The 21,632-nt window shown below is 39.8% G+C and overlaps 1 protein-coding gene across 1 annotated transcript in view; it reads right to left on the bottom strand.

The window, feature by feature from the left end:
• TDP1 (tyrosyl-DNA phosphodiesterase 1) overlaps positions 1-21,632 on the bottom strand; it is an 85,451-nt gene that overhangs the window by 22,829 nt on the left and 40,990 nt on the right. Inside the window, exons 12-13 of the mRNA XM_023511516.1 lie at positions 20,569-20,635; positions 18,985-19,092 (exon numbers count right to left, since the gene is read on the bottom strand). Of these exons, the coding sequence (XP_023367284.1) occupies positions 18,985-19,092; positions 20,569-20,635 (175 nt within the window). The remainder of the gene's footprint in view (positions 1-18,984; positions 19,093-20,568; positions 20,636-21,632) is intronic.

The raw sequence follows: 21,632 nt of genomic DNA, 5'->3' as shown, positions 1-21,632 counted from the left end.
CTTGTAGAGCAGCTAATTGGGTTCACTTTTATGTTCTGGTTAGAAGATGTACAAGTCCCTAAGGATGACTGCTGTTATGGGAACATGTATCCAGGGATTAAATATTTCTCTGGTAATGACTTAGTCTAGGCAGCAGCTATGCAAAGAGTACAACTTAACAGACTGATGCAATGAAACAGAGGTTAACAGTGGATGTTGGAGAACCTATAGACTGAGCAGTTGCAGTGGTGAGGGGGAAAATGATGATTCCAGCCAACACAGCTGTTGTTTGTCCTTTTCCTAAACTCCATGGCACTGTGCCTGTCACAGACACACAGACACTGTAAGTTACCTTCCACTTTGCATTCACTGTAAGATTTTTTTATTGCCCTTTGCTTGTTTTATAGGCCAAACATAAGTTTCACATGTTATAGGACTATCTTTGACCTAACCTTACTCAATTTCTCAGTAGTATGATGTGACTTCCACTATAAACCCCGGTTCCCACTGGCTTAATTGAAATATATCATTTTTCCTTGTTTTCTGCTACATTTTGATTTACTTTCTTCTTTCAACCTTCCTGATCCTGGTCACTCCTCTTCTTCTGCCTGATCCCACAACCCTATATATATCATGTCAAGATATTAACATAAATGTTAGTTCCAGGAACTTAAGGAAACTAGCAGTGATAATCTATGGGGAGATACAGAAGTCTACTCAAATCAGAGAATTCTTATAAGGCCTCAGAATCCTAATTTTTTTTTTTTTTTTTTTTTTTGGAGACAAGAGCCTCACTATGTTGCCCTGGGTAGAGTGCTGTGGCATCACAGCTCACAGCAACCTCAAACTCTTGCAATTCTCTTGCGATTCTCTTGCCTCAGCCTCCCAAGTAGCTGGGACTACAGGTGCCCACCACAATGCCCAGCTATTTTATGTTGCAGCTGTCATTGTTGTTTAGTTGGCCCAGGCCAGGCTCGAACCTGCCAGCCTCGGTATACGTGGCTGGTGCTGTAACCACTGTGCTATGTATCCAGGGATTAAATATTTCTGGGTGCTGAGCCCAGAATCCTAAATTTTAAAACAGGAGAAAAAAATAACCAAAATCTAATGTGAGGATTAGACCTCAAAGAACTTCAGGTGAGACTCAGTGCCCGTAGCACAGTGGTTACGGTGCCAACCACATACATCGAGGAAGGTTCAAACCCTGCCAGGCCAGCTAAAACAATGACAATTGCAACAAAGAACAGCCAGGCGTTTTGGCAGGCACCTGTAGTCCCAGCTACTTGGAGGGCTGAGGCAAGAGAATTGCTTAAGCCCAAGAGTTAGAGGTTGCTGTGAGCTATGATGGCACAGCACTCTACTGAGGGTGACATACAGAGATCGTCTCAAAAAACAAAAAAACAAAACCCTTCAGATGAACAGATTAGATGATAACTTAAAAATAAGTATATCTGAAATTATTTGAAAGTAAAAGAAATACAAAAGAAATCATGAAACAAGAAAAAAGTGAATCTGAAAATAAAAGCAGCTAATACACAGTACCTGTTACCAGCCAGGCAACATTTTAATTTCTTCACATACTCTCACTCTATTAATCCTCATTCTAAACTATTAGATATCCATACTATTACTAATCTTATATAACAGATGAGAAAACTCAAGTTCAAGGCTTTACAGGTGGTAAGTGGTAGAGCAAAAATCTGAACTCAAGCTACTCAACTCTGGTCTGAGTGCTAAATCATTAAGCATATTGTATCTTAGAAGGTCCAAAAGTGAAAAATAGTCACTGAAATGAAAAACTCTACTAATGAATAAAATAGCATATTCATCATAGCTGAGAACAAAATTAATAAACTAGAAGAGAGATCTGAAGAAATTAGGTAGAATGCAACTTGGAAAGAGGAAACATGGAAAGACAATGAAGGCAGAATGAAGGGATCTAACAAGCATCTAATAAGAGTTAAGTAAAAAAGGGCTAGAGTCAGTATGATAAGAGGTAACAATCATTTTACTGGGTTGTTGAAAAAGAAAGTCTTTAAACTTAAGAACTATATCTTGCCAAGACTAAATAAAAAGGGTACATGTGAACCGTCTTAAGTGAAGAATTAAAATGTCTGAACACAATAACTATGAAAATGACATGAAGGTTATGTTAACCAGTTTGATGAAAATATTTCAAATTTGGCTCGGCGCCTGTGGCTCAAACGGCTAAGGCGCCAGCCACATACACCTAAGGTGGCGGGTTCGAATCCAGCCCAGGCCCACCAAAAACAATAATGACGGCTGCAACCAAAAAATAGCCAGGCGTTGTGGTGGGCGCCTGTGGTCCCAGCTACTTGGGAGGCTGAGGCAGGAGACTCGCTTGAGCCCAGGAGTTGGAGGTTGCTTTGAGCTGTGATGCCATGGTACTCTACCCAGGGGGATAGCTTTGAGGCTCTGTCTCAAAAAAAAAAAAAAAAATATATATATATATATATATATTTCAAATTGTATATAAAATAGCACACTGTACTCCATGAAAGTATTAATGTATACATCTATTATTCAATTTTAAAAAAAGACTAAATAAAAATAAAATAAATCCATACCTATTTATCTAGTCTAGTTAAACTGAAGAACACCAAAGATAAAGAAAATCTTAAAAGCAGCTGGATGGCTCAGCGCCTGTGGCTCAAGTGGCTAAGGTGCCAGCCACATACACCTAAGGTGGCAGGTTCGAATCCAGCTCAGGCCCGCCAAACAACAATGATGGCTGCAACCAAAAAATGGCCAGGCGTTGTGGCGGGCACCTGTGGTCCCAGCTACTTGGGAGGTGGAGGCAGGAGACTCGCTTCAGCCCAGGAGTTGGAGGTTGCTGTGAGCTGTGATGCCACGGCCCTCTACCCAGGGGGATAGCTTGAGGCTCTGTCTCAAAAAAAATTAAAAAAAAAAAAAATAAAAGCAGCTAGAGAGAGGAGATTTTCCATAAAGAAACAATACTTAGTTGATAATTTCCCAATGCCAATAAGGAAACTCAAAAGCCAATGGAAAAGCTTCTTTACAGAACTGGGAGAAAATAACTGCCCAATTAGAATTTTAAATCCAGTTTAATGATCACTCAATAATGAGGGCTAAAAGAAAGCCAGTTTTGAAAAACGAATGAGTTTATTACCAGGAAGAGTGCTTCAATAAAATAAAGGATATAGTCCAGAAATGGTCAAAACCCAGAACACTGACAACACCACATGTTGGTGACACTATGGAGACACAGAAACTTGATCACTGCTGATAAGAATGCAAAATGACAGTCACTTTGTAAGACAGCTTCTTTCTTTTTTTTTTTGAGACAAAGTCTCACTATGTCACCCTTGGTTGAGTGCCATGGCATCACAGCTCACAGCAACCTCAAACTCTTTGGTTTAAGTGATTTTCTTGCTTCAGCCTCCTGAGTAGCTGGGACTACAGGCGCCCACCACAACGCCTGGCTATTTTTTTGCTGTTGTTGCAGTCATCATTGTTGTTTAGCAGGCCCAGGCCAGATTCAAACCTGGGTGCCATAACCACAGTGCCATAACCACTGTGCTACAGGCGCTAAGCTGCCTTTCATTTTCAATACCTATTAGGCCATGAATTCACAGAGAAAAGGTTCAGCAGCTCAGGGAGGAAGCTGAATGGGCAACCTTTCCATTGAATGGGACAAAGCTTGCTATGCCTATTACGCCATGAATTCATGGGAAATAGGTTTCTGCACTTTATGCTCCTTCTCAACTAGTTCTCTTGCTTCTCCTGTGTGTGATGCTGTACGCCTATTATACCATGAATTCACAGACAATGGGTTCCAGAAGCTCAGCAAGAACCAACTGAAAGGAGCCTAAGTGTGCTTCTCTGGATGAAGCAGGCTGGCGCTCAGTTGAACCTAGGTATCTTTGCCTTTGGCTTCCTTCTTTTTCTGATCATTTTCCTTCATATGTTTTAGGAAGCTATCTTGGCTCTTAGAGTGCTTAATATGTTCAGTACGAACATTAATCCTCTTGGCAGGAAATCTTGCCCTTAGTTTGTTTACAACAATGCCAATAGCATGCTGAGTGACATGGCGGACTCTTCCAGTTTTGTCAAGGTAACATTTGTGGGGCATGTCTTTTGGAACAGTACCCCTTCCCTTGAAGCCTAAAACATCACCTTTCTTGTAGATTCACACATATGCAACCAAAAGAACAAACAGCTCCAATGTTTTCTAAAAGGCCTAGAGAACATGTATTGGGTGCTTCTCTTCTTTCCCTTTGTATTCATCATTTTGGTGAATTACTGAAAGATGGCATCTCCCAACTAAACAAACTTTTAACATATGATCATACCCCTTGGTATTTGCCCAAAAGAGCTGAAAACTTACGTCCATACAAAAACCTGAACACAAATGTTTTTACCAGCTTTCTTCACAATTGCCAAAATGAGGAAACAACCAAGATGTCCTTCAGCAGGTGACTGGATAATGTGGTACATTTAGACAATGGAATATCATTCAGTGCTAAAAAGAAGTTAGCATGAAAAGATGTGGCAGAACCTTAAATACATACTGCTAGGCAAAAGGAAACAATCTAAAAATTATCACAAACTGTATTTCTAACTATATGACATTTTGGAAAAGGTAGAATTCTGAAGACGGAAGGAAAGATCAGCGGTTCCCAGACTTTGGGTGCAAGGGAGAGGAAGGGAAGGAGGAATAGGTGGAGAGCACAGGGGATTTTCAGAGCAACAAAACTGTTCTGTAATGGTGGATACGTCATTATGCATTTGTTGAAGTCCAGAGAATGTACAACTCTAAGAGGAAGGTAAATCATAGATTTAGTTAATAATGAAGTATCAGGATTAGCTCGTAAAGTGTACCACACTAATGCAAGATATTAACAAAAGTAGAAGGTGGGGTGGGTGGGTGACTGGATATATGGGAACTCTGCATACTTTTTTTTTTTTGGAGACAGAGCCTCAAGCTGCCCCCCTGGGTAGAGTGCCGTGGCATCACAGCTCACAGCAACCTTCAACTCCTGGGCTTAAGTGAGTCTCCTGCCTCAGCCTCCCAAGTAGCTGGGACCATAGGTGCCTGCCACAATTCCTGGCTATTTTTTTTTTTGGTTGCAGCCATCATTGTTGTTTGGTGGGACCGGGCTGGATTTGAACCCGCCACCTTAGGTGTATGTGGCTGGCACCTTAGCCACTTGAGCCACAGGCACGGAGCCCTCTGCATACTTTTCACTTAATTTTTCCATAAACCTAAACTTATTAAAAAAAATAGTTTAATTTTTAAAAAGTAATAAACTATGACAACAAAGAAAAAAAGGCAAGGGACTAAATTATTATAATTTAATGTAACATCAGTAAAAATACCATCATTTTACATTCCCAGAGTGAGACAAGTTATTATTGAGCTTATATGGAAGAACAAAACAAATAGTCAGGAAAATCTCTCCTGCTACAACCCCTCCCAACACCCCTCCAAATAGGGGGAGAAGCTGGTTCTATCACATGAAAACATTGTAACTTAGGACAATGGGGGTAATGATGGATGAATACAGACCCAAGGAACAGAAGAGAAAATCTATAAGTAGACACAAGTACAAGAGGAAATTTAATACATGATAAAAGAGAATTTTAAAGTGAGGAAAAAATGGCCTTTTAATAAATAGCACTGAAATAAGATAGCTACATTGAAAAAGGAAGATCTGATTACTCCTCACATATACACCAGGATAAATTATAAATGTATCAGATCTAAATGTAAAAAAATCAAATCATACAAGAATTAGAAGAAAATGTGGATTTATAATTCAGGAGAGAAAACTTTTGTAACTATACTCAAAATTTAGACACAATGAGGTAAATCAAAGAAGTCAAAATCAAAAGACAAATGACAAAATCATAAAAAAAGCATCTGCACCTTATGTCACAGTGGCATATATATAAAACACATACAACTATCAAAATGTAAAGAGCTTCTCAACTGAAAAAAATGAGCAGTTAAATAAAAACTGGGCAAAAAACATTAACATCTGGTTCTCAGAAGCACCAAGAAAAATAAATGAGAAAGCCTAGAATCTGTTTCAGGAAGCCTGTGCTGAATGGCTGCACCTTGGCTCTCTTAGCAGCCTCTCCAGCCCTGATGTCCACATCCTGAGCTTTGGTCTTATTCTGTGTGTGCTCACTACTCCTAGTATACAGGACAGGGCAGCTCTGAAGGCTGTTCCCTACCATAATAAGCCCTGATAACTGGCCCCAGGACTACTGCTGGGTGCTTGATTCATCCAGTTCCAAAGTTAGAGGCTACTGGGTATTTTTTCCTCCATTGATCTGATCATGCCCATTTTATACCTTTCCAAAAGCTCTCTATGCTTTAGTTTTCACATTTCTAAAATGCGGATAATGTGTGTCATAGTATCTAGCTCCTAATGGGAAGATTAAATGAGTTACTATAAAAACGCACTCAGCTGGCATATAGTAAGCACCCCAGAAGTATTTGCCATTATTTATGAGAAGTTCACTCTGGAAGCCAGCCCCTGTCAGGGACTCCCAGTGGTCTCTCCTCATCTCAAGCCAGAGGTGCACCTCATGCCCCGCAGTGCCAGTGCACAGAGGGCTAGAAGGCCCTATGTCAGGGGTCTCAACTTCTTTCCATCAGGGATGATGCTTTAAGAGATGCTCACACAAGTGTGGAAAGGGGCATGCTCTGTCTTTTGTCTGCAGAATGCAAGAAGACACAGGCGGCAATATGAGCTTAAATCATCTCTCTTTTTCTTTTGGAGACAGAGTCTTATGTCACCCTCAGTAGAGGGCTGTGGCATCACAGCTCATAGCAACCTCAAACTGTTGGGCTTAAGCGATTCTCTTGCCTCAGCCTCCCAAGTAGCTGGGACTACAGGCACCCACCACAATGTCCGGCTTTTTTTGTTGTTGTTGCAGTTGTCACTGTTGTTTAGCTGGCCCTGGGCTGGGTTTGAAACTGCCAGCCTGGGTGTATGTGGCCAGTGCCCTACCCACTGAGCTATGGGCGTTGCCCGACCTTAGACCATCTCTAACATTTAACAGAAAATATCTGCAGACTTCAGTACTGATAACCATCACTTGTAACAAAGTACATGAGGCATAACAACTAATCCCAATATCTCGGAGTCACAGTGCCAGGCAACCCGGTCTACCTGATGACATCTGCAAGTTATTTTTTTGTGTGTGATCCAATTTGATTTTCACTAAAATCTCAAAACAAAGGAGAGGAAGAAAAGATGATCTGTTTCAGAATCAAAGGAACAGACATTAGAGAAGCACTGTACAGTGACACCGAAGAGTGAAGAAGCGGAGGATGTCTTTTATGTTTCCTCAAAAAGCCACAGTGATTTTGTAGTCAAGCACTTGTCTCGTTTTCTCCCGAAGTGGCAGCACCAACATTCCTGCTCATCCCTGACTATCCCACATCACCCACTGGTTGCTAGGCGACCGTAACAGTGAGCAGTGTGTGTCAGGTCTCCACCTTGCTTTCTGACCATCCACAATACACAACTCTCCTAACTGTTCTCACTGGGTTGGCTAGTGACATCTATGCACTATCCTCCCAACCAACGTTTCTCTTAAAGCTCACCTTCATGCCTGCTTGGTCCTGGGGCATGTAAACACTATTTGTCATCAAGTCCCAATGATTTCCCTAACAGGCTGCCTATCAAATATAGGATGATTTCATGGTAGGATCAAAACAGATGGGAGGAAAATCTTATTAAAACAATAAATAGCTTTCCATAAAAAGAACCAGACAAAAGAGGAAACTGTCAGACAATGTAACATTCTAAGTAAGTTCAAGCTAAACAGGTAATTTTAAATTACTTTGAGCATATACATCTGGCTGAACATATACACCTTTATGAAAAAGAATAATTTTCACCAATTTTTTTCTTTTTTTAAAATTTTGGCCAGGGCTGGGTTTGAACCTGCCACCTTCGGCAGATGGGGCCAGTGCCCTTCTCCTTTGAGCCGTAGGCGCCACCCTAATTTTGACCAATTTTTAAATTAACCACATCACAGGTTTAGAAAGGGCTGTATATCTATGAATAAGTCTTTAGGTAACATATTTTATATCTATGTGTTATACATGCAAAACAGATGAAGGCTCTATAAGGTGCTTTCTTAAATTCCAGAAAGCATTAAGCTGTAAGCTTTAAGCATTAAGCATTAAGAGTCACTAATGGTCATGAAGTTAACTAGTATTATTAAATACATTATACAGTTAATAAGGAAACGTCCATGTACATTTGCTATCATCATCCTCAGAGCATTACATAAATAAGATAAAAGCTAAGATTATAAATAGGTTTTCTGTAATTTAAGTGGCAAGGGTAAAAAGTGGCAATACCAGATCAGGACTTGGGTCTCTGGACTCTATCTCAGGTTATTTCCTCCATAACATGAGGGCTGACAGGTAATATCACCATCTCAGGACCTTGGTTTGAAAATGATAGCATTAAAGCTATTAAATCCAAGAAATCTGTGGTAATGGTTTCCGGTCGAGGAGCAGGGTGGCTAGGGAATAGGCATCTTTACATTGTGTACAATATACAGTAGGTAGTGCCACTTGAAAAGAGTTTTGAAAAGGGGGCTGATTCAAATGTTTATTGGTCATTAACCATGGGCCATGCAGTGTCAGATGACAAGGGTTATGAAGAATAAAGCCAGGCACCTGCTCACAAGCAGCTCATGATACAAAGAAACAAAGGGACCCAAAAGAATCAACAGGAAGATATAAAAAGGACCAAGCAAAAAAGTGCCATGAAAATGCAAAGGAAAAAAGAATTACGTATGTTGAGCTAGAAAAAGTTTCACTTAAAGGGGAGCATATGAGATAGAACTTGAAGGAGAAGCATAATTGCTCTAAAAAGTATAAAAAAAATTTAAAGTCTGAAAAGGAACTGCAGTGAGATTAAGGGGAATACCATTCATTCATTCATTCAATGTTTTCTGAAAACCACTATGGGCTGGGTGCTATATTAGTCTGACAGAAGAGACAAACATTAAATGGATAATTACCAAAAGCCTGGTAAGTAGGAAAAGTATAGTAATTACTAACTCATTTTCTCTTAAGAACAGAACAAAAACTTCTAATGCAGGTTGTCCAATAAAACAGAAAATTCATTAAAAATGATTTTATCACAGATTTTGATTCTCAGTGATACAGTAACTATAGCAACTATACACTAAAACATGACCCAGGATCTATGAAAAATGTTTTTAGTAAGAACCTCATTCACGCCACATAATGAGAGGATATGAAAACTGATTTGTATTTAAAAGAATAAGTAAAATTGAAAGCAAAAAATATGTTCAGGCTAGCATTTTTTAAAAAAAGATTTGATAAAACAAAGTCCCCATAAAGAGGAAGCCAATGTCTTCTATTTATGATGGGTACAGAAATAACAGTTAATAAGATATTAGGTATATGCTATAAGAACCACATGAAGTACACTAATGTGACTTTTTTTAAGATTAGGAAATCAGATCTTTTGTGGTACTAGTAGTCATCTTCTGTAGGACTATTAATTTTAACAACTCTAACTCTACATACCCATGTGACCATTGTTCCCTCTAAAGCACTTGTACTTCAGAGTTACTCCCTCACGTCAATGAGGCTGCCTCTCCTGGCTCCACAACTAAGTATAGACAGAATTTCACTTCTCAAACCTTTTAGAACCTTCACAGTAGTTTAAGGGTAGTTTTGCTTAACGACAGAAAATAAATCTCAGTTCTGGAAACAGTAAGAAATTATTTCAAGCTAAGTTTGGAGAATAAGATGGATAAATCAAATTGGGTAATACATTTCAATGAGGTCTTGGAAGGCAGAATTGGAAGATGGCTGTTGGTGCACACCCTAGTACAATCCTCTTCCCTTGAGTGTGAGCCAGAACATGAATATAATGGCATATCACTTGCATAATTGGGCTACCAATCAACTGACCTTAAGTTAATCAAAAGGAAACAATCCTAGATAGGCCTGGGTCCTTTCTGAGGAGATGGATTCTCCTGCTGATTGCAACCATGTCGAAGCGTACCCTTACTGACCGCCAACAGGAAAGCAGGAACCTCATTCCTATAGCCACAAGCGACTAAATTCTGCCAACAGCTAACAAGGTTGGAAGAGGACTCCAAGCTTCAGATGAGATGACATCTCTGTTGTCACCATGATTTCAGGCTGGTGCAATACTGAGCAGAGGGCCTTGCTAGCCCATGCTCAGACTGCTGAGCCACAGAAACTGTAGGGTAGTTTGTGTCATCTTATGCCCCTTAATTCCTGGTAATCTATTAAATAGCAAGCGATAACTGTATGGCCCAAACCAAAAAGCATCTACTAAGAAACAATACTTGTTTGTTAATGTGTCATGTAAACTCACTTTGAAGAAATTTCAAAGAGTGGCAAAAAGGTTTGAGCAATGGCAATGGACAGGATTTTTGGGCAAAGCACTTAGTTTCAAAAGGTGATCTTGATCACTTTGGATTTACAATTTTTTTAAAAAAGCCTTTTATTATCATGTTAAAAGTCAAAATTCATACTGCCTACTATCCATTTTGCTATGACCCTTCTAATTTTTTTTCTGGGCATCTTAATTAAAATCCAATTCTTAGAACCTAGTATGTCTGCAACTTTGTTGATGGAACATTAGATTTGCTAGGCATTATCATTTCACTATCATGGACAAGAAATCATGGTGGTCTCTAGAATCCTGCCTTACTACTCTAAAGCAGGTAAATATATCAAATGAAAAGATATGAGCACTCATAAATCAGTTGTTCATAAAATTCTGAATTTACTTTCAAGAATGATATTATCTACCAGAGCATTCAATCTCCAGGACTATAGAGAACATTTAGAAATATATAAGGCTTCCCACCTCCTTGGCTTTCTCTGGGACTTTGCATTTAGTATGTGAGGGCCAGATTACGTGTCCTATAATGCATGGGTCAATCTTGCAAAACAAAGAATTACCTTGACCAAAATGACAGTTGTGCTCGTCTTATTCTAGAAAGTCTGATGGGATAAGCACTAAGAAAAGTACTCACTCACTTATTCCAATCAATTCAAATTATAAAATTCACTGACTATAAAATCCACTGACCCATGACTCATAAGGATTCAGGAAATCTAGAAGACATCAAGACAATGGTAATTCAGCCGTTACAACAGGTAAAAAAGGCAAAGTCTATCCTCCTGCTACTGCTGAGAACTCTGCTATCCTTCCCCTGTGGTAAATCAGTTCTAGGCCCTGACTTTTATCTATAGGGATGTCAATGACCAATCCCTGTCTCCCTGCTAGCCACATCCAAACTCAGAATCATCTTTGAGGCCTCTTTTATGTTCACTTATGCACAAAGTCTAGGCAGTGCCTTTGCTGTTACCACTTCAATCCTAGCTTTTATCAGCCTCCTTGTTAACAAATCAAGTTAGCACCTCCATAAGTGAGGTACCCGGCCAGACGCCAGTGTGTGCTAAACAAGTCAGGCATGAACTTGGCCTCCGTGTCTGGAGGGGAAACCAGATAATAACAAAAGCAATCACAATGAAGGGGAAAGAACCTGGGGATGTAGGAATCTAGAGCTTTATAAAAGCCAATGGACTAAGGAAGTGATAGTCCTTAGTACTTAGCCAAAGGACTAAGCTGAGGATTGAAATACAAAATTAAGGCCTTTCCTGGATGAAAATCTATGCAGAATAGTCAGAAAAGCATTACATTGCAATTTAATGTGTGTACAATAAGTTTGGTAAATGTCTTTCATTCAAATGTAAATTCCATCAGAGCACAAACCCCATCTTTATTACTCTATTCCTGTGCCTAGCATATTTGCTGAGTAATGGATATAACTCCTCAACTCTAGTCTTATTTCTCACCCAGGGGAGAGGAGGACGGTGCCACCTCACAAGATCTTATGACTAAATATGACAAGACAGGCAAAGCATCAGAACTGTCTGCCACAGCCAGCTGCTTGACGAAGGCCAATTCTCTCCTCCACCCCTCCTTCTGACTCTCGTGGAGTGGAAATGACATTACTCCCTCACCCATGTATGTGTTTATTTCTCACGTTATGGGCACATAATAATTGTGTATTTTTATAGGGTACATGTGATGTTTAATACAGGCATGCTGTGTGTGTTAATCAAGTCAGGGTAACTAGGGTATCTATCACCTCATTTCTTTGTGTTAAGAACATTCCAATTCTTTTATTTAGTTATTACAAAGTATGCTATAAATTATTATTGATTGTAGTCACTTTGTTGTGCTATCAAATATTGTTCATTCTACCGAAATATACTTTTGCCCCCTTTAATAATCAGCACCCGCTCCTTACCTTAAATCCACCTCCTCCAACACCCTTCCCAGCCTCTGGTAACTATCATTCTATTCCATCTCCACGAGATTAACTATTTAATAGCTAGCTTCCCACATGAGAACTCATGAGATTTGTCTTTCTGTGCTTGGCTTATTTCACTTAATGTTATGTTCTCCAGTTCCATCCTTGTTGCAAATGGCAGGATTTTGTTCTTTTTATGGCCAAATAATACTCCATTGTGTATGTGCCACTGTGAATAAATTTTCTTTATTCATCAGCTAATGAATACTTAGGTTGATTCCAAATCTTGGCTGTTGTGAAGAGTGATACAATAAACACAGGAATACATATATCTTTTCCAAACAAACACTGATTTCCCTTCTTATGGACACACAGCTATCAGCAGGATAGGAGGGATACATGTTAGTTCTATATTTAGTTTAGTTTTTTTTTTTTTTTTTTTTTTTTAGATAGAGCCTCAAGCTGTCTAACACCTGGGCTCAAGCAATTCTCCTGCCTCTGCCTCCCAAGTATCTGGCGCCCACCACAACGCTCAGCTATTTTTTGGTTACAGCCGTCATTGTTGTTTGGCAGGCCTGGGCTGGATTTGAACCCGCCAGCTCAAGTGTATGTGGGTGGCGCCTTAGCAGCTTGAGCCACAGGCGCCGAGCCTATATTTAGTTTTTTGAGGAACCTCCATACTATTTCTCCACAGTGGTTGCACTAACTTACATTCCCACCAACAGTGCAGAAGAGTTGCCCTTTCTCCACATCCTCACCAGCATTCATCATTGCCCGTCTTTTGATAAAAGCCATTTTAACTGGAGAGAGATATCTTAGTGTGGTTTTAATGTACATTTCTCTGAATAGGGCCTAACATTTTGAGAGATCCCCAAAGTGACAGAATCTGAGAAGAGCCAGGGGAGGCTCAAGGACCTGCTGATGGAGTCTGAGATCACCAGTCCTATGGTCACTGTATGAATCTGCAGGTTGAGCTGCTATTGTGAAGCATTGTCATCTTATACTTATTACTTTAGATATTTTATGTGTTCACAATGAAATATTTAAGTACCATTACCTAACAATTATAATTGATATTCAGAATTAAGCTTCCTTAAAGCAGGGATGAGAAGTGTCACTGTTGAGCCTCTATCACTGTCTGGTGGCAAGTGCCCTGTATAAACTGGTTGCAAATCCCTCAACAAACTTTATAGTACACAACTTCACATCCTATTTGCATATATAAGGAAACAAACAAGCCTGGCAAGGTTTAATGATTTTTTTAAAAAAAATTTCTTTTTCTTTTTTGAGACAGAGTATTACTCTGTCACCCTGGGTAGCATGCCGTGGTGTCATATCTCACAGCAACCTCTTGGGCTCAAGCGATCCTTCCTACCTCAGCCTCCCAAGTAGCTGGGACTACAGGCACCTATCACAATGCCTGGCTAAGAGATGGGGGGCTCATTCTCGCTCAAGCTGGTTTTGAACTCCTGAGCTCAGGTGATCCACCTGCCTCAGCCCCCCAGAGTACTACGATTATAGGCATGAGCCACCACACTTGGCCAATAATTCAAAAACTGTAAGTGACTAGATTGAAATCAGATTTGGGTCTCAACTCCTAATTCATGCTCTTTCCACCACTTCAACTGCCTTTCAAACTGAGAGACAGTTTTCAGGATATGTTCCCTACAGATAGTTTCCCTACTACTCCCACTCCACACCAACTTAACCAGGATACATCAACTTTCCCCCTGAACACCATAACTTCTCCATGCTTCCTGATCAGAGTGTGTGCATTTACTATTATTCCCCCAAGGATCCACTCTCCATTCAGCAGCCTGAGCTACCTTTAAAGGCAAATAACAGATGATGTTGCTCCACTTCAAGGCTCTGGAGCTCTCCAGTGTTCCATTCTCTCTCCAACTGAGGGCCTTCCCCCCAGTGTTTCCTGCATGGCAGGTTCTTTTTTCCACAGAGCTGAGGCCTTCTTGCCAATCCCTTCAGCATAACTCTACCTCTTAAGGGATCCTCAGGTAGTAGAGGGACCCCACTACCTCTCTGACCCCTGCAGACATACTCCAACATATCACCCCATTAGTTGTTTATGTCCCTTACCTGATACTCATTCTTCCTTACATATTGTCTGCCTATCCTGCCTTGTACCTAAAATGAAAGCTCTATTAGAATAGGTGCTTAGACTTTCATTCCCACAGCAGATGGTGACGGGCACACAGAAGATACGAAAGTATCTGCTGACTATGGAATGGGTCATGCTGCGCACGTTATCCTCTCAGCAAGCATTTAGTGAAAATACAGTGTCGTGAGCTTCACACGGCATTACTGGTGTCCATGAATACAACAGACTGGGTCCCACTTAATTCTCACTTCACAGCATCTCACCCACAACTTGCATCCAGGGCTTCTTAAATTCTTGAAGAAACACAGGCTGTGTTTTATCACCCTGTGATCTCTCCGCTCAGCACACCATCAGCATTCAAGAAATTCACGTTGAATATTATGTTGTACTAAAGATGATGACTTACTCCCTGATCTGCATGAGCTTATAGTTGGTTATAGGCGAGGGTGCTATGAAGGTGGACAACTGGGGAATAAGTGCAAGTACATGACACTGGCACACAAACCTAACAGACGGGTTATTCCTAAGGCATTTCAAAGCAAGGGTACTATCACTACTAGGGTACCAGATATTCCTCAATGGCTGTATGCTTTAAATTGAGTCTTTAGGGGAACAGAATTAGGACTCTTGCAGGATGTGGGGAAGTAGGTGAAGATACACATCACAATCAAAGGCACTGGAGTGGGGTGAGCAAGGCTGATCCAGGGGCGCAGTGGAAATAGCTCTGTCTGGAATAGAGGAACCGCTTTTAGAAGCACTAACATGGAGTGGTCCTATCACTAGCAACTCTCTTACCTGTGTTGAGGTTTCACTCTCTACTTTTAATTCTTTCATCATTCTCTACCAGGTGAACTTAAGACACTGAAAGCTAGAGTTGTGGACACTAATTTTTATCAGCTTATGAGTCAAGTTACCATGCTTGGCACTTGTAGCTCAAGCAGCTAAGGCGCCAGTCACATACACCAGAGCTGGCGGGTTCAAATCCAGTCCAGGCCTGCCAAACAACAATGACAACTACAACTTAAAAATAGCCAGACGTTGTGGTGGGCACCTGTAGTCCCAGCTACTTGGGAAGCTGAGGCAAGAGAATTGCTTAAGCCTAGTAGTTGGAAGTTGCTATGAGCTGACGCCTCGGCACTCTACCTAGGGAAACAGCTTGAGGCTTTGTCTAAAACAAACAAACAAACAAAAAAAAAACTCACACAAAAACAGGTACTGTGCAGATGAGGAGTTCAGGGAGGCTAAGAAACTTGTCCAAGACAAAAAACTTTTCAATGGTAGATGTGACAATCTCATCCAGCACTGTCTAACAATACTAATGCTCATACTGTTCTCTCTGAGATCAGACAAAATAGTGAGGTACGAGCTAGGAGCTCCAGTGGTGGTACATTCTATGGATATGGAGCAAAGAGACAGCAGAGGCTGGAGGAGCCTCCCAGATGAGCGGAGACCTGAGCATGACCCTTAAAAATGAGCAGCAACTGGAGAGGCAAAGATAAGAAAAGAGGGTCAGGAGAGGAACGGCATGGGCTGCTGGCAGGATAATTTCAGGGGCAAAGGAAGCCAGCCTGGCTGGCTCGAATTCCACGGTGGGGATTACTGAGTAAGAATGATGAAAAGAATGTGGCTAGGGTCTGAATGCCAAATGGAGGAATGTGGACTTTAGCCTACAGGATGTGGGGGATTTCTGAATGTACAACAATGAGGAAAGTCTATTTCAGAAAGATGAATGGGTTTGAGAAGTCAGGCTGAGTGGCCTAGGAAAAGTAACACCCACGTGATGGGATGGAATATAGAAAACCATTTCAGAACCAGGTGATAAGTTTCTGACTCCACATTTGAAAAGAAAAGTTTGAGACATTTCCAGGACAAATAAGCTTTGATAGCTATTTCCAAAGTATCCATGTGCCCACCTCAAGAACAGAATTGATCTTTTCCTACTATAATTATTTCTGTGTCTGGCTTCTCACAGAGACTATGAGCATCTCAAAGGTACTATTTAAATCTTCTTACTGTTTCATCCTGAGTGCCCAGCATCCACAGGAGGACCTCGAAAGATGAAAGAGTGAAAAGAGGACACCCAGGCAGTAAGCCTGGTGACAAGAGACTGGGCACATGCTACAAGGGCAAAGCAAGATGCTCGGAGAGAATTTCCATCCAGATAAGAGGAGCTTTGTTTGGGAATGTTCTGATTTTGAGATAAGCCAAAAACAAAAAACTCCACAAAGCCAAGGTAGCTGCTTACTAGTAGATGTCACTTATATTGGGATTTATATATTTCCTTGTTATGGAAGGGCTGAGAGAGTGAACTCTACGTATTTCTAAGCTGTTATTTAAGTTATGGCTCTTTGAAATTCTTCAATATGAGAATGCTCAATGGGTTTTTTCCCCCACTTTTATATAACAATCAAAGTAAAACATGATGCAATCTCTTTTGACTTAACCAGTCTTCACAGAAAATAGGCTCAGAATGGCACCTGGCATTTCAAAACTGTCTAATGAATGTGAATTGTTCCTATTAATCTTTAAATATTTTGGCATATAGATAAAGTTTTTTTTTTTTTTTTTTTTTAGAGACAGCATTTTACTTTATTGCCCTTGGTAGAGTGCTGTGGCGTCACAGCTCACAGCAACCTCCAACTCCTGGGCTTAGGTGATTCTCTTGCCTCAGCCTCCCAAGTAGCTGGGACTACAGGTGCTGGCCACAACACCCGGCTATTTTTTTGTTGCAGTTTAGCTGGGCGGGGTTTGAACCTGCCACCGTTGGTATATGGGGCCGGCGCCCTACATACTGAGCCACAGGCGTCGCCTTGTAAAGTTTTTAGTCTACTTATTCCTGCATAAAATTAGAAGCTACAAATCTATAATGGCAAATTTCAAATTCTTAAATTAACTTCAAATAGTTAATGATTTATTTAAGTTGGCAGCCAGGCAATATATGTATTAAAGCAGACAGATACTCATATATTACAAAACAATAAATATCAAGTGCACAAATGACAGTGAATGCTTTTTTACTTAACTGTCGGAATCAGTTAAGCTGGTGCCCTAGCTTTAGAATGGCTTTTTTTTTTAAAGGTATCTGGACCTGTATTTCCCTTTAGCCTTACAGAATCACCCAGATTTTCCCCAAACACCCCATGTGCTTTCCCACTTTTATGGCTTTTGTCCCTCTGCTCTGACTGCCCTCTAATTCACCTGGTTTACCCTCAGGCATGCTTTGAGGCCAGCTTGAAACACCACTTGCCTACTTAGCTTCAGCTGATTGCGCGCCCACCTGTCTCTACCCCAAGTAGGCAATATATTTCTAAGAGTGCTTCCCACTGTGGTTCTTACACAGGGGTACTAGTGTACAGTGTCATGCAGGGCAGGGCTCAGGCTTCTTGGTTCTGTGTTCCCAGGGCCAAGCACACACAGTCACTGAACTCAAATACAAAAACTTTGCCTTTAGAAAAGAATTAGTCACAGGGTTAATCTCAAACTCCCTTCATGCCCTTAAAGCTTGTACTTTGTACTTTGTACAAGTGTACTTTGTACACTCCAATGTAATTTTTCAGAAGTACTTTTACCTTTCTACTTCACACTGAGGGAAAACAATCCCCAAATAAACGTTAATCTCAACTTTTCCAATCAAGTACAAGACAGTCAGGATTACAATATCAGGTCTTCCTAAACCTCCAAGTTGCTCACTTGCCCTTTGGAGTTCGGACTTGTCAGCCCCCACAACCACATGAACCAATTCCCTAAAATAAATCTCTCTCTCTTTCCAAAAGGATATAGTGACTCCTTTGTTTGAAAGTTTGTTTATGAGTGCTATTCCTTTCTTAAAGAAATAATTCTACTCTGTGATACTTTAATTAGTTGCTACTGACATTAATTAATGTTACTGAATCATGAAGAGATGCCTAATGGCTGAGTTCAGACTAGGAGTCAGGAACTAAAGTTCTAGTTACAGCTCTATTTTTCAAAGGGCGTAGCAATTTATCTTTCTATAAAAATAGACAAAAATGCCACCAGGTAGGTGGTTTCTTACAGGGGTGATGAAAATATTCTAAATTTAGATTATGGTGACAGTTGTATAATTCTGTGATTATACTAAACCATTAAACTGTAGGCTTTAAACAGATGAATTTCATGGTATGTGAATTATATCTTAAAGATGTTTAAAAAAAGAACACATAAGAGATTTGATTGCTGAAGTTTCAATTACTTAAGGAGAAACTAATTTTAAAAATATTAAGGTTTCACTTTTCTTCTGTATTTACCCCATATGACAATTTACTTATCCCTGTTATTAGGAAAAGAAGTAAATGAAAACTTTATATAGCTTTATACACATTGAGACTAATAAGTAAATTAGGCGATGATCATACACTCCACAAAGGGATTAGTCATAGGGCTCTTTTAAATAAGGCCCATATAACACAAACACACTAAAAACTAGTGACAATTCACAAATCGCTGTTTGGAAACCCTCTCAAAGTGGGTGTCGACACATTTTTTACATTTCTCAGATGAAGAATACAATGACTATTTACCTTGTGACAAGGAACCAAGCAATTTTACTGAAGTCTGGAGAAGGTCTCATATATGTCTTAATATGTGGCATAGCATGGCTGCGGCCAGACGTCTCAGCTGACCATTTGCTAGTGACAGGGACAGAAAAAACAAGTTCTAATTACAAAATATAAATTAGTCATAATCCTAATATTTGAGAGCTGCATGAAAAGCAAAATCCTATAAACTAAAAATCAACAATAGGTACATAATTCTGTGACACTTTATTAAACTCTGTACAGGTACTGGAATGCGTGCTCAATTTAGAATGCAAATACATAGAAAATTTCTCCCTACCCACAACAGCACTGTAACTTTTGGTACATAGCCTTTTCATCTTTCTTGCCATTAACACACACATGCATATATTATTTCTTTTGTACTTTCAATAGCATGTGTGCACCTGTCTCCTAGCTGAACTATGAGCTTCTTAAAGGCAGGAATCACGCTCCCATGGTACATTCTGAGTACAGACTCAGTAAAAGTTGGTTCAATGATACAAAATGGGCAAGCAGCATATGAAAAAAAATGAATGTTGAAAAGCAAAGGGCTTAAGCTAGAAATACTTTGGTCAAATGCTGATATTCACACATCTGAGCTTGGTTTCCAAGTTTCTAACACTGAAGGACTAAGGCTCAGCGGGAACCTATGTCATGGAGCAACAATCTTCACTCAGGAATCTAAGAGGATGCGCCCTCAAGGTAACAGATCATCTAACAAGAGTATTGTGTTTAGGCAGGTCCATCATTGTCTTCATGCAAATTAATTTAATAATATTAAAAGGAATTCAACATAAAAAGAAGTCCTTCTGTAAGGAAAAAAACTTCAAAAAAGCATTAAAGAGACTCCAGGATGACACTAAATTACATTTGAAAGCCATAATTCAATGTCATCCTGCCTTCATTTCTGACTAACCAATGTAACAAACACCTACTGAAACAAACATGAAACTGAGACTGACTCAGAACATGCTAAATAACATCCTAGATCAGGCATCCTCAAACTATGGCCCGTGGGCCACATGCTGCCTAGGACATTTATCCAGCCCACCGGGTGTTTATGCCGCTGCTGCCTATCCTGCTTAGCAGCCGACTCATCCTGGGGCCTGCAGTCCGGTCCTCCAATGGTCTGAGGGACAGTGAACTGGGCCCCTGTTTCAAAAGTTTGAGGACCCCTGCATCCGGAGGAAATAGTGATATGAACTCTGCCCTCACAAGCATCATATGATAGTACAGACAGAATAATGATATTTTATATTTTGGAAAAATGAACTAAAATGCTACTTATGTAAGTTCTAAACTACCCAACTTGATCTTTTATTTATCTTTTTCTTTGCACGCTAATATTTAAATAGAAACTTCACAGAGATAAATTTTACTCTTTGGTATTAAAAACCTATTCCAAAAAATTGCAAAATCTTGTTTTAAATTATTTCTATCACTAACATATGTAGATGAAAAAATATAGCTATATTACATAAAGTTTTTTTTTTTTAAAAAAAACAGACTGACATAAATAACATTCTAATTTCTAAAGAAGCAACAGCAGCATTCTAAACTACTTACTGAAAATAGGAATGCAGCCAATTCTGTTTTTCAGCTGTCTGGATGCCATAGGGAAGAGAGCCCCCAGCTTTTAAAAGAAAAATAAAACAAATGAAAATTACAAAATATAATTTGAGGCTCTTTCATTAAGAAGAAAATCCATAATAAATGGTGAAAAGGTAAAAGAAAAAAAAACTACTTCCATTATTTCACCCTATGGAATAGTTCTTTGAAAGAAAGTATACTTGCATTTAAATAGTAAATGTTTACTATCTGAAAAGAAAAAGGCATTATTTGATCACTTGCAGGTGGTAATCCAACACCTGTAACAGCACAGATCTGAAGTGTTAGAAAAGACCATGGAAAGAACCATCCCTGTGCAGGTAAGACACAGTTGGACAGCCTCTTTGATTTTGCTGAAGACCATGATTACTTGGGGAAGAAGAGTAGGGTGAGAACTCAGTTCTCTACTTCACCTTCACATACTGCTATTTCCAAACAGACTCTACTAACTGAACCAAGTCTTCCAAACAAAATGGAATGATCAAAAATCAAATTAAAATGTTCAATGAACAGTTCAGTTTTAAAAAATTCTAAAAGCTTTTTTCTCGCAAAGAATAAGTACAGTTCCAAATGGAAACACAATTAGAAGCCAAATTTTTGCTTATCTTTGAAAAGCAAGACAACTCCATTGTAGATTCATCTCTGACTTTCCAAACACGTTACAACTTCTCCATAATAATCTATATCCAAAGAGGGTTTTAAATATCTCAGACACATCAAACACGGCATGTCCTGTCTCCTACTACAAATAACTAAAGCATTTGGTTTCAACACCAGTTATAAATAGCTTTGCTAAAAAATGCCATGTGGTTGGCTCGGTGCCCATAGCACAGTGGTTATGGCACTGGCCACATGCACTGAGGGTAGCGGGTTTGAACCTGGGCCAGCTAAACAACAATGACAATTGCAACAAAAAAATAGCTGGGTGTTATGGCGGGCACCTGTAGTCCCAGCTACTTGGGAGGCTGAGGCAAGAGAATTGCTTAAGCCCAAGAGTTTAAAGTTGCTGTGAGCTGTGATGC

This window comes from Otolemur garnettii, unplaced genomic scaffold (genome assembly GCF_000181295.1).
Source record: "Otolemur garnettii isolate 467f Iridium unplaced genomic scaffold, OtoGar3 scaffold00020, whole genome shotgun sequence".
Taxonomy (NCBI): domain Eukaryota; kingdom Metazoa; phylum Chordata; class Mammalia; order Primates; family Galagidae; genus Otolemur; species Otolemur garnettii.
This window is presented reverse-complemented; position numbering and strand designations above follow the sequence as displayed.